General features: G+C 40.5%; 1 protein-coding gene across 1 annotated transcript in view; it reads right to left on the reverse strand.

The window, feature by feature from the left end:
• The window catches only part of LOC135178811 (uncharacterized), a 30887-nt gene extending 17028 nt beyond the window's left edge, over positions 1 to 13859 (reverse strand). Inside the window, exons 1-4 of the mRNA XM_064150068.1 lie at positions 13750 to 13859; positions 13338 to 13421; positions 11731 to 11799; positions 8170 to 8203 (exon numbers count right to left, since the gene is read on the reverse strand). Coding sequence (XP_064006138.1) covers positions 8170 to 8203; positions 11731 to 11799; positions 13338 to 13412 — 178 coding nt within the window. The 5' untranslated portion in view covers positions 13413 to 13421; positions 13750 to 13859. The remainder of the gene's footprint in view (positions 1 to 8169; positions 8204 to 11730; positions 11800 to 13337; positions 13422 to 13749) is intronic.

Here is a 13859-nt window from a genome sequence, read left to right on the forward strand (position 1 = left end):
GAGAACAAAATAAATTTTCACTGTGAAATGCATAAAGAAAATGGGGAAGATCTCAGTCTCTCACAAAAAAAGATTTCAACAGACGCTGTTTTCCACAACAATTTTACACACAAGGAATTAATATCTTCTGGAGAGACCCAAGCAAGCAAAACAGACCTTGTAAGGCAATCTGGTTTAGTGAAGAAAGATACCAACTTCACACTCACAGCATGCCCCAGACCACGTCAGCTCTCATTAAAAAAAAGAACAAAAATAATAAAAGCTAAGCCACCAAGCTTCTTCTTCCCCTAAACCTACCTGCCTGAACATGAGCCAGCAGTGTGCCCAGGTGGCCAAGAGAGCCAGTGGCATCCTGGCCTGCATCAGGAATGGTGTGGTCAGCAGGAGCAGGGAGGTCATTCTGCCCCTGCACTCTGCACTGATTAGACCACACCTTGAGTACTGGGTTCAGTTCTGGGCCCCCCAGTTTAGGAAGGACATTGAGATGCTTGAGCATGTCCAGAGAAGGGCAACGAGGCTGGTGAGAGGCCTTGAGCACAGCCCTACGAGGAGAGGCAGAGGGAGCTGGGATTGTTTAGCCTGGAGAAGAGGAGGCTCAGGGGAGACCTTATTGCTGTCTACAACTACCTGAAGGGTGGTTGTGGCCAGGAGGAGGTTGCTCTCTTCTCTCAGGTGGCCAGCACCAGAACGAGAGGACACAGCCTCAGGCTACACCAGGGGAGATTTAGGCTGGAGGTGAGGAGAAAGTTCTTCACTGAGAGAGTCATTGGACACTGGAATGGGCTGCCCGGGGAGGTGGTGGAGTCGCCGTCCCTGGAGCTGTTCCAGGCAGGATTGGACGTGGCACTTGGTGCCATGGTGTAGCCTTGAGCTCTGTGGTAAAGGGTTGGACTTGATGATCTATGAGGCCTCTTCCAACCTTGGTGATACTGTGATACTTTTGAAGTATTCCTGGCCAACTCAGAGCACCAGCAGAGTTCAGCTAAATCTATCTGCAAAACAATCTCCAAGAGGCATAAAGTGTTTTCAAGGCCATTACGAAAGACCACATTAGAGTGTTAAAATACTTAATCTGAGACTAACTGTTACTGTAATCTTTCTCCCAAGGAAAATAGGTGATTGTTTAAAAAGACAAAACAAAACTTCATAAAGACAATGAATTCTGTGCTTGTTCTTAAATACTAGTTTTACTAGTTTTCCTTGTGCTACGAGGAAGTCAAATTCCACAGCTGCACATGAAAAAAAAACCCTCATAAAATTCCATCACTCATTTATGTGGAAAACTATTTGCAATTTCACTGTGGTAGCAAATGCCTGAGGGGACAACTCTTGACACAGGAACAGTGCAGCCCATTCCCAACAAAACTTCAGTCACGTTAAAAATCTTTCTCTGTTGTTTTGTTTTTCACTCTGATGTGCAGCAGTAGCACAGTGGGACAGCTGATGTGCAACAAGTCAGCAACACATAATGCATCACACAGACTTCTGTCAGCATTTAAACACATCATGCAGTTCTCTTGTGTTTGTGCAGTAGCTCTCTGTGAGCTGGCTGTTCCCAAGTTGACAGTGAAAGGCAGGTGGTCTTCTGGCCTTAATATCCATGGGGGAAAAGTTAAAGGCCTCTACAATGTAATGGTCATTTTCTTCTTCCTTCCTAACATACAATGAAATATTCTTGTCTTGATATTACCTTGCTAATGAACAACTCGTGCTGCTCTGGATTTCTATTTGTTCTGACAAACTTTTACTGTATTGTGTGTGTACACAGGCACAAGCTGCAAAATTTTCTGTTTAAAACTTCACCAGCTAAAAAACCATCATCTAGGTTCACTGATATCAAATATTATCAAATCATCAGGAAGACAGAAACTATGTCTCAAGAGCCAAAGTCTTTCTGTGAAAGTACTCCTAATATCATGGTCTAAGATCTTTTCTTGGTACATGAAAGAAAAAGCATGGTTCAAACATCTGGTAACTAGCATTGCTTCTTTTTAAACCATAATCAACCATCTGCTTTAGTCATATTTAAAACAAAACCACTGCTTTCAAAGTTGCAGCTGAAAAGGTCATGAGTTCATTTATATTCAGTTACCTGTTCTCCATGCTTTATACTTCATTGGAGTTTGGAATGGATTTGAATGACCTAGGATAATAGTTTGACAGCCAGATTACTTTATCTCACTTGCTTTTATTAAGTACATCATCCCAGCAAGTTAGAGAACTCAAGAGCTATCTTCACTTTACAGTCCAATAAAGGCTCAGTAATGGCAGTGCTCCATCTTGGTACACCTTCCTTTCGTAACTTCACTGCTCCAATAAGAAATGTCTTCATTTCCTCTCCCCCTCTAACACAATATATCAATCACAGGAATGCCACAGCATAGTGTACTTACTTTTCAGTTGATTTTTAGCCAGTATGAAAAGCACTTATTTTAATTACTTTATTCTGTATTGTGCATGACAATCAACCTGTGCTACAAGTATCCCAACAGGAAAATTCTGCTGTAAACATTTAGAGTCTAAACACAGTTCCAAAGACAAACTAAGTCATTAAACTGTATCTTCTTTCACATAGGATTCTGTACATATTATTTGGAAATAATTTTCAGGCATGGTTTTGTACAGGTAATTCCACTCCCTTCTTTTGGGACTGCTTTTCCTTGCCCCACTCTTCCCTCCAATCTAGACACAGACACACAAGTGAGCTGTCATGATGTTCTCAGCATTTTCTAAGCTGCAACATTCAAGACACAGGAGATGACACTGAATAGGTTGCCCTGGGTGCCCCCCCTCCCTGGAGGTGTTCAAGGCCAGGCTGGATGAGGCATCTTTGTTCTCCACCTTTTACAACTACACCTAAATTTGTAATGCACACACATTCCTAATGACTGCCAGAAGTAGAACAGCTACATTTCAAAAGGTAAGTACTGTTTCAGGTATTGTCAATTCAGTTACTCAGTGACAGCTAAAAGGCACTGGTCTCAGCACTGCAGATTCACTTTTGAATACAGGAGATGAAGTACACAAAGGCTATATCCTATTCTACAGGGAAAGTCTTCAAGAGGGAGGTCATAAGGGATTTGGAATAGGGTTCAATCTTAGTACTTCTGTTATTATGGTTTCTGAAATACTTTCTCTCCTAGTCTGTCACTCAGAAAGAAATGTCCAGGTTTTCTTTCTTTGAAAATGTAGCAGTAGTTTTACATCTAAAAACTTTGTGTATTAATCAATGCTTGACAGACACCAAGCATGGAGGGACATGTTCAACTAAGGTTCTTATATCACAAAGCTGAAATGCTCATCAGGATACTAATAAGGTTGTCATTGGTGAACCCAAGGCAGAATACATGACACCTGGCCTTTGACTGGAGGAAGAACTTGCAGTCAGTGATGTCAGATAGATGTTACCAAGATTTCTCTCACTGGCTCAATTTTTAACAATGGCCACCGTGAAGCTTGCTTTATTCATGGTGCTACTTAGAGGTTTTAAGCTGAAGATTGTAGGCTGCTAGATCAAATCAAACACCTACAACAACCCTTATTACAATTTTCATTTGTATTGTTTTAAAAGTAGTACTGCAAGCTAACTCTGCATCTTCCTGGAACATAAGAAAAATCTCACAAGCTGAGAAAAAGTCACTCTTTGTGTCAAATTAATGTTCCAAATAAACCGAGGCAGTCCATAAGTTAATAGGGTTCATGCTCTATACCATGCCTCTTACATGAGCTACCTTGTATTCAGTAGTAAACCTCTGGATTTTGCTACTGCCCAGGGAACATTTGCCCAAGATGTATATTGGCATCCAACCACATTTAATGCCTCAAACCAAAAGGTTTTCAAAACTTGTTTGCTTTGGCCAAAGGCCCCAGGAAAGAAAGAAACATTCAGTCTCCTCCCCTTCTTAGCCCTGAACACATACTTGCAACTACCTCACAATAGTGCTGAAAGAAGTCTTTTATCTGTCCAGTGATATCACTCACATAACTTAAATGTATATACTTAACTGAGCTTTCATTTAGCTCTTTGAGTGAAGTCCTAGAACTTCACCATCCTCTCACATCTTTCATTAAGCTGTTCTTTGAACTGATGGAGAGCAGACAAAACACCACTCCACACAATTCTATCATTATCACAAAAATAACCTCTTGATAGTTTTGCCATACAAAAACTGGCAATGGTATCCAGATGTCTTTCTTCCAAAGACTCATACTCCTCTGAAAACAATCATCTGGAAACAGATGCATTTCCTGATTTGACTGATGTCTAACAAGCCAACAAGACTGCATAGTTGAACAGGTTATTCACACTCATTACTTCTGGATTATGAATGGTCATTTTTGATGAGTTCAGAGAGGATACTGTACACAGCACTGCATTTAAGTCATTTGTCTTGTCTAAATTTGGTCTACTGATGACAGCAGCATTGGTGGTGCTTTCCCTACTGACACAGGAGCAAAGAAAAATTGTAGATGTTGGTGTAAAACATTTAAAATATGTCAAACCTCAGCCTCTGAAGTACCTGTTCTTCTTTGCTCATGAATCAGTTCAGATATTTGTCAAGTTTTGTCCCAAGTGACTTTCAAGAAAACTCACCCTTTCACTTTGAGAACATCCATACACTTTAACTCCCAGCTCTTTGAATCTCAGATCTGTAAACACCCTGAACATTTCACTCTCACTTGAGAATGCAGATCCAGCAGCAAAAACTTAAGCATATAATTTATACCTTGAAATAATACTAAGACTCACACTCTACACAATGCATCTAATTTTAGAATACCTACACTTCCCATGCTCATTCAAGAGGCTTTACTAAACTCCACAAATGCACTAAAAATTTTCTTCATGCTTACTATATACAACTGCAAACTGTAGGAAAAAAAAATCATAAATTATTTAAAATGAAAAACCAAAGAACAAATTCAGGATTTATTGTTGCATCTCAGTGACAGACTTCAATGACTTTCCTAGATCTGCTGAATCTTGAGGGAGTATTATTTCTATCATTGGCAATATGTCCAGAAGTTCTGCACATGTATTTAATACATAATACTGCACTCCTCCTCAAAATAAAACCCAAATTACAATCTTAGAAAAGTTATTCAGGTGGAAAGCTTTTTTACCTGTAAAAACAAACAAAAAATCCCCCCAAAACCCAGCATGACTAAAACATACAAATAAACTTCATCAGGCCAAATTTCAGCCTCTTCTGGACAAATAAGCCTCATAGAATCAACCAGGTTGGAAGAGACCTCCAAGATCATCCAGGCCAACCTAGCACCCAGCCCTATCCAATCAACCAGACCATGGCACTAAGTGCCTCAGCCAGGCTTTTCTTAAACACCTCCAGGGACGGTGCCTCCACCACCTCCCTGGGCAGCCCATTCCAATGCCAATCACTCTCTCTGCCAACAACTTCCTTCTAACACCCAGCCTATACTTCCCCGGCACAACTTGAGACTGTGTCCCCTTGTTCTATTGCTGGTTGCCTGGCAGAAGAGGCCAACCCCCACCTGGCTACAATGTCCCTTCAGGTAGTTGTAGAAAGCAGTAAGGTCACTCCTGAGCCTCCTCTTCTCCAGGCTAAACAAGCCCAGCTCCCTCAGTCTCTCCTCATAGGGTTTGTGCTCCAGGCCCCTCACCAGCTTTGTCGCCCTTCTCTGGACACGTTCCAGCACCTCAACATCTCTCTTGAATTGAGTGGCCCAGAACTGGACACAGTACTCAAGGTGTGGCCTGACCAGTGTTGAGTACAGGGGCAGAATAACCTCCCTTGTCCTACTGGCCACACTGTTCCTGAGAGTGGTTAGCAAGTTGGTCTCCCTCTTCAGTGAATAAGAACTCAATGTGGATAAAGCAGGATAAAGTAGGAGACAGCAATACTATGAATAATCATTTCAAAAGAAATAAAAGATGTTGATTGCTTCAAAATGATTACTGAGGCACAGAACTTCCTGGGTTAGAGCACATCTTGCAATGCTTCTGACACAGTATCCTGTGAAGCTGGGAATCCTCCAAAAGTCAGCTCCAATTTTTTTACCAAAGTTTCACATCTAGATTCCTTGCTTTAATAATCAGATATTTTAATCTGCCTTTTCTTTTTCTGCAAGACACACCACAGTTAAAAGAACCCAACCTACAACATTTCCAGAGATGCAGTGCTTGTAGTGAGCATACATTCTTAACCTGAATTCTCCATGAAATGCTGAGTCTGTAGAACATTAAGCAGTGCTGCTGTCTAAAGGGAGCTGGGGTAGTTTAGCCTGGAGAAGAGGACACTCAGGGGTGGCCTCGCTGCTGTCTACAACTACCCGGAGGGAAGTTGTAGCCAGGTGGGGGTTGATCTCTTTTCCCAGGCAAACAGCAATAGAACAAGGGGACACAGTCTCAAGTTGTGCCAGGGGAAGTATAGGCTGGATGTAAGGAGGAAGTTCTTGCCAGAGAGAGTGATTGGCATTGGAATGGGCTGCCCAGGGAGGTGGTGGAGTCACCGTTCCTGAAGGTGTTCAAGAAAAGCCTGGCTGAGGCACTTAGTGCCATGGTCTATGATGACTGCATAGGGCTGGGTGCTAGGTTGGACTGGATGATCTTGGAGGTCTCTTCCAACCTGGTTGATTCTGTGATATTTGCAACAAGCTCCTGTATTCCACCACTCCATTTATACTCTTCCTGCCACACCTTCTGTCCTCTTATTGAAGTTTTACTTCCCATCTCATGCACCTTTTATGTTACTCTTCCAAAAGATTTTATGGTCTTGAAGTGATAACCTCTTCAGTTGACAAGTACTATGTTTTTGACAAGAAATATAAAGAAGCCTCTAAAAATAGACTTCCACTAAGAACACTAGCCCACAGCCAAACAAACTGGGTGTTGTTGCTGAGATGCAAGTGCAGATTTGGACTGCTCAAATCCAACAGATTTTGAGAAGACATGTATCTTCTCTGGACTTTTACAGAAATATTGTCAAGGAGCTTCATTACCAGTTTTTCTAAAAAGACTTCTGCACACAGCACTAAAGTCTTCTGAGGCAAAATATCTCATCATTGCTCACACACTTGAACAATATATCTTGAACTGGTATTCTCTTGTGAACACCAAACCATCAGAGTACCTAATGAAGCCCAGACTCTCAGAAAATGGACTCTGACCAGTGCTTTTCTAAGTCTTTCTTTTGTGTTGATTCTTCAGGGTCTAGGTAGAGGTGTGCTCAGCCTGCAGCATTTCCCTCAGTACGACTGACATCATCTCCCTTCTTCATGCAGATGTGCATTTTCAGGAACCCTTGATCAGCTTGGTTCAAAAGGGCTGACAGATTCAAAAGATACCAGGGAACAGGTGACAAAGCCAGAAAGTAAGCCTTGTTTCTTAGGAGAAGAGGCTAAGAAGATAAAGTAGGGTGAAAGGCTTGTTTCTTGTCATGACTGACTATATAACTATTTTATTTTTAATTCTCTTGTAGGTTTTTATCAGTATTCCTGTATCTGCCAATGCTCTCTACATCCTGTACTTTGAAAACCTTGTACATCATCATAGGCATCTTTACAAGACTTCCTCTTCCACTGGAGTTATTTATGTGCCATGTCTTCAGCCTTTCTCCACAACTCTCACTCCCATTGCATACAATAATCTGGATTCACACTCACAGTTTCAGAGAGAAAGATATCCAAAGGACTGATTGTACCTTAAAGAGGTCTTTACTACTCCAAATCCACCACAACAAAGGAGGCACATCATTCCTGTGATGCATCTAGGCAACTTCAGCACTGGCAGAGCTGCACATGCAACAGTGCTGTGCTAGCCTGCTGATTTAGCCTCTGAGCATACTGCCTGAAGCTTAGCAGTGAGAGCACAAAGCAGATGGACAAGTGGGAGATGGTTTAGCCTGGGAAGGTAAGAAGCTTAAACACTGACTATCCATATCACTCCAACAGATATCCAAATATTTAGATGTGGAAAAGCATCGTTAAGCTTTCATGCTGTAAAATATTTTGTTGCTCATCAGTTCATCAAACAGAAATCTTGGAAGAATATTCATCATAAAGTGAAATACAGTCTCACAGACACATAGAACTGACAAATTCAAATACCTCAATAAAAAAAGCAACAAACATTACAATCCCCAAGCAATACCTATCCTGGGAGACTGGAAAGAAAAGTGTTATACTTACAACACATGGCCTTGTATTTCAGGACTGCTTGTCTCTTCAGTTATAAAGATGCAAGTGATCCCAAAATGAAAGAAAAGAAATACAAATTAGTATATTGCACCATTTGAATGAAAAGTAGTAGTAGTAAATCCTGACAAGACTGGCAGATAAATTACATTACATGTCAAAGTTTCCATTATCAAATAGAGAAATAGGAAAAATTAGAGCCTTTAATTTTTTCTGTAAAAGCAGAAAGAAGCCCTGACAGAAGTTCACTTTCAAGAAAGCCCTGTTACTAATGTTTTAAAACATGATTAATGCTTGAAGCGCAACATCTCAAGGATGCCAGACAAAACTTTTGAGTTCTGTATGATTACAGCTCCCAAGTTTTCAAAAATCATAGTTCCAACAAAAACAGGAGAAAATTTCTCCCAAAAGGAAAAACAAATGAAAAGCAGCTCCCCCACCATTTTGCCTGGATTTGGTGATACTTCAAGGCTACTCAAATCTCCTGAAAGTACATTTGTACCACGAAGAACAGGGAAAGTGGCTTTCAGCAACTGAATCCCAGGCAGGTTGTTTTTTTGGCAGAATCTAATGGGAAGATAAACTTAAATCTCTATTTCATAACATGGATAAAATGATCCTGACTGATTTTGAGAAGCTTCTGGCAAATAACCACAAACTTACAAGAATTAAATAGTAAGCATGATCATTCTAAGAGTAAGGCAACTGTTTGCCCAGAGCGGTCCATGGAGTTGAGTGCTGTATTTTCACTATTCAGCGGCATGAAAGAGTTGCTACACATCAGTGTGACAATTCAGCAGGAAGCAAAACCAATGCAAGAGTTCATTGTTTAAAAAAAACCAAACAGCTGTGCTTTCATGGCAGTTATAAAAAAACAGAAGTTAACCAAGTCTCAGTATCACCATATTGAGTGGATGTGGTGTATAAATTCAGCAGGATTTCAGAAGCTTAGAATACAGACACAGTCTCCCTTGTAGTATTGCTGGTTCAAGTGTTTTTGTTACTTGTCATTCTACAGTTTTACAACAAGCAGCTGCCAATACCAATTTTTCCAGACAAAAGTAAGAAACATGCACTTTGGGCAGCAGCTCACATTTCTTCCTGACCATTTTCATACAACTCATTTGGATTACTCCTCTTATTAGTATTAGAAATGGAGTTCCACAACCCAAGCCATTACACTTCTGAGCTGCTCTTGACGTGTCTTTAAAAAACGACAGGAAGAAAAAACCAAAACTACACCAGAAATTAAGACTCTTGCATGTTAAGTAAGAAATTTAACATGTGTCTTGAGTCACAGGTTGCAAGCTGCAACAACTATTTCTGAGCTAGGACTATGAAAAGATAGGGCAACTTTTTAATAAAGCATCTAACTTGATAAGACAAGTCAAAAAACGCTGCTTCTTAGGGTTCAAACCTCCCATGCACACTGTAATTTGTAAGAAGCACTGCATAAATTAGTCTTCCACACAATTCAAGCTCACAGGTTATCTAACAGTTTCACAAGCATAGTTAAACATTGCATAAACATAATTCTGTTGTTCCTAAACATACACTTGAAATCATGTCAGCTAGATGTTAACTACGCATACATAGAAATTCTATCTAATTCTTCAAGCACATACTAAGCAAATGAAAGTCTTTTACAAAAGACAAATCTTTGCAGTTTAAGCCTCTTGGGTCATTAATATAAGACAGATTATAACAGCATACTTTTTGAGACCAAATATAAACAACACAACACCAGAGCACTTTTCCTGCAACTAAAACCTCCACATATCAATCGAAAAATAACCAATTAAAATGCTCTTTCCTGCATGTTTGATTTTTATGCCATCTGAAAGGACAGAAAAGCTGCCTGTACACCAGTTATTTTCAACCACAGGTTCTGATGCACAACAGCCAGAGGCAAAAGGCAGAGCAGAAATGAGAACAGTGAAATGGTAAAAGCAAAGCAAACAACTCTTCAGTGATCTGAACACTCCTTGTTGACAAGTGCAGAGCAATGCAGATTCATCTCCTTCTGGAACATTATAGGCACTTCTACCCTATCTATTCCCAGATATAAAGGGAAGGCAAGGAACCTTGAATCCTTGATAGAAGCAGAACAATCTTCATCTATGCTCCAAATACAATTCACAGAAGAGGCAACACTCCTTTGCTGGGGCCATACTTGCAAAGGGCTGTTCAAAACATAAGGAAGAGGTGTTCCACTCTCAGATTTCCTGTCTAACGAATTCCAGGTATGTGCAGCTGTATTTTATCTGGGGACTACTCCCTCCAAAGGCCTAGGTCTTATGCAGCTCTCAAAAACCCAAAACACACACACCTTTGCTGCATTTTTATCTCTCGTTTCTCTTATAGACTTGCTTCAATAAAAAGCATTAGTTACTACGATAAACCTTGTTTTCTGCCCATTTTACCATAGTGGCTAGAAATAGCATGCAACTGTTTTTCAAAGCAGATGATAGAAGCCAATTCCAATTGCCAAAGTGCAAACAAATACATGCACATGTATGATACTTTGTCGAAGTAATTTTCCACTCCACCTCTTCAGAATCCAAAGCCACAAAACCCTTCATTATGCAGTTATACAAAGGTAGTCATAAGGCACTCAGCATCACAGAATGTCAGGGGCTGGAAGAGACCTCAAAAGATCATCCATTCCAATTCCCCTGCAGAGCAGGATCACCTATACTAGACCACACAGGAACACATCCAGGCAGGTTTTCAGTATCTCAGTACACAAGATATATACACCCCTGTACTGTGGGCATCCCAAGCTCACACTTTAGTCCATCAGTACCCTTGACAGGAGTTTGGCCTCAAGAATTACCAGCACTAGAAAAAAAAATATACATGTGTAGTCTGCTTACTACTCAAGTCCCAGTTATAGGATGCAGAAAGCATCAATCATGAACACTTAAGTCAGCAACAAAACAAAAACTCTTGGAACAAGAATCAAGTCTCGGTGATAGAAACTAAATGACTCTAAAGAGGTATACAATATAGAAGTAGAATGTTCCCTAGTATTTTGTACATTCAAATACTTGACAACATCTATAGTTGAGTTTCATAGATCACAGAATGCCAGTGGCAACAATTCTACCCTATCAGATATTTCACTAAAGCAACTATTCTAGAACTAGTTCAGAAAAAAATATTCACAGAAATTTCAAAGTGCAAATGGAAAAGGCTTCAAATAAACAAAATCTAATCTAGTAAATCTAGGAAGACATGGCACTAATGATTTGCTTGAAACATAACTACTTCTGTTTCATGATGCAGTATGTTATCCAATCTATCTCTATCCCTTGAAATCAATCACACAAAAATCCTGCAGGCTACAAATCCGTAAGCCTGTATATATACAGTACAAAAGAAAGAACTTTTAAGTTGTGACATTCCTACCTCATCTTTTTACTGGGATTTTTCATGCAAGTTAGCTACATACCTACCAGTAAGTTAGACATGCACCTGAAATCGTGTGAACGTTACAAGAATTCCAGATTTATGAATAAATTTGCACAAACACTTAATATGGAAAAAGGTTACCTTTCTATGCTTTGCACCATGGTAGTGTGACTGAAGACTTATGAAACTCAGACACATAATGTTACAGATCTAAAAAAAATAAATTGAAAGCACATCTTCAGTTAGGCTAAAGATATTCTGTAGTTGCTGAGTTACAAGAGCAGGAAACACATCCATTTCTATAGCATATTTATCAAAGTCTTCTTTGACTAAGACAATGCAAAAAGCAGCATAGCACTAGAACTGCCAGACACTGTGTGCAAATCTGATCAAATGATACTTAAATACATGTTTAAATATACCAGGTGGTATGATTCTTTTAGGAGACACCCCCTTTCCTCCTAGCTCCACTTTCTGGTTTCTTAGTTTACTAAACTTCTCCAGGCTGGAAAACCAGCAAAAATGGATCATCATACAATAACTAGAAAGGAAGTGATAAAATCATATCCTAGAAAAACTGCAGCTCCATTCATTTCTCATCAAAGATATGAGAAAAACAATGGAGGAAGACATCTGCACTTCATTAAAAGCAACAGACAGATATACGCCACTACAATAAGGTAATGTCAATTGATGAGGTTGGCACAAGGGACACAGACACCGAATTCAAGAAGTACACAAATAATAATACAGCAAGAACAAAATAATCATACAATAAGGATAAAATATATCAAGGCAATGCACCAGATCATTACTACATAAGGTTAGCTATAGTGATTAAGAAATACACATCACAACACAGGCAGTGTGTGTACTCATAAGTCTTCCCAAAAAGTGCTGCAAGAGGGTCCAGCTTTTATAGTGTTTAATAAACAAATTTATGTGACTCTAAATGCAGAAACTTCTGACTTCACCCTCCTTTTAGATTTCCCCAGAGCCTTCCCACGGCTCAGGAAAAGACCAAGAGGAGTGTCTTTATTTATTTGGCTTTGATAACACACACCCTCTCAAGGCTGGCCATGTGGCTTGCTTGCCTTGGCAGTCCAGCTCTAAATAAGGAAAGCTCACTAAGTTCCCATGGCTTTTCTTAATTATATTTTGTCTAAGCTACATCTTCTAATGATAATAATACACATTTCACTAATAATCAGCTACTAGTAATCAATCACAAGCAGTGATCAACTATTCTTATCACAAATAATGGCAGACAATACAGAGCTACAATTATTCCTTGCTATCTTTAGCTTTAAAAAAAGCAATGACTAAAATAAGCTAATATTGTCTGTTCTCTGAACATACTGCTTAAGAATTTTAATGTGCCAGGAGAACAAATCAACATTACTGCTAGAGCAGTATACGGCTGACAAATTTAACACATTACAGATTTTAAGCCTTTATAGATGAGTCTTCATAGTGGCTTATGAGAAATACTTAACAGAGATCTGAAAGACTACGGTAAGAACATTGTATTGCACCTGTGACTGCTCTAGAACAAACGGAATTCACTGAATCCTAAGACAAGTAACTCTTCCAAGGACTGACCACAGTATTTTTCCGTGGTCACTGATGGCTTCTCTCACAAGTTTGCCACACTACACCTAGGTTAGGTCTACATTTCTCAGAGCACGGTCTGTAACACCATAAGCCTGCACTTTACAGTCTGAAAAGACATCAAGAAAGAAACTCACTTTGCAATAAAACGTCTTCCTTTTAAATTCCGGGTTGCCATCTTCTGGCGCAACTTCTTCAGTCACAGCGCTCATGCTGCGAATCTGTCCCCGTGTGCAATGAAAACAATATGTAACGAACCCACAGCTCTTGTTCCCGCGGTACTTTAGAGCAGACAGGCGGGGGCGGCGGGGGAGCACCACTCCAATGAACTGATTATCTTCTTTCAACGCAATACTAGATGAAACCACACCTTTTAACACCAAGACACACTTCTACCACCCTAAGCCTTCCGGTAAGGGGACCCTCCCCGTTTGTCTTTCTGTAGAGGTCTCCCAGAGAAGCCGGCCCCGAGAGAGCCGGCTCTCCCCGCTGCATCCGCCTCCCCCGACAGCCGCTGAAGACACGACGCCACCTCAGAGCCGCCCTCACCCTCTATCCCCCGGTGCCTGCTTCAGCGGGGCTCCCAGGCCCGGCACCACCCCCAGAGTGCGCCCAGGCCGGCCGGTAACGGCAGTAACGCCGCGCAGCGAGCGCCCAAC

This window comes from Pogoniulus pusillus, chromosome 10 (assembly GCF_015220805.1).
Source record: "Pogoniulus pusillus isolate bPogPus1 chromosome 10, bPogPus1.pri, whole genome shotgun sequence".
NCBI classification, from domain to species: Eukaryota; Metazoa; Chordata; class Aves; order Piciformes; family Lybiidae; genus Pogoniulus; species Pogoniulus pusillus.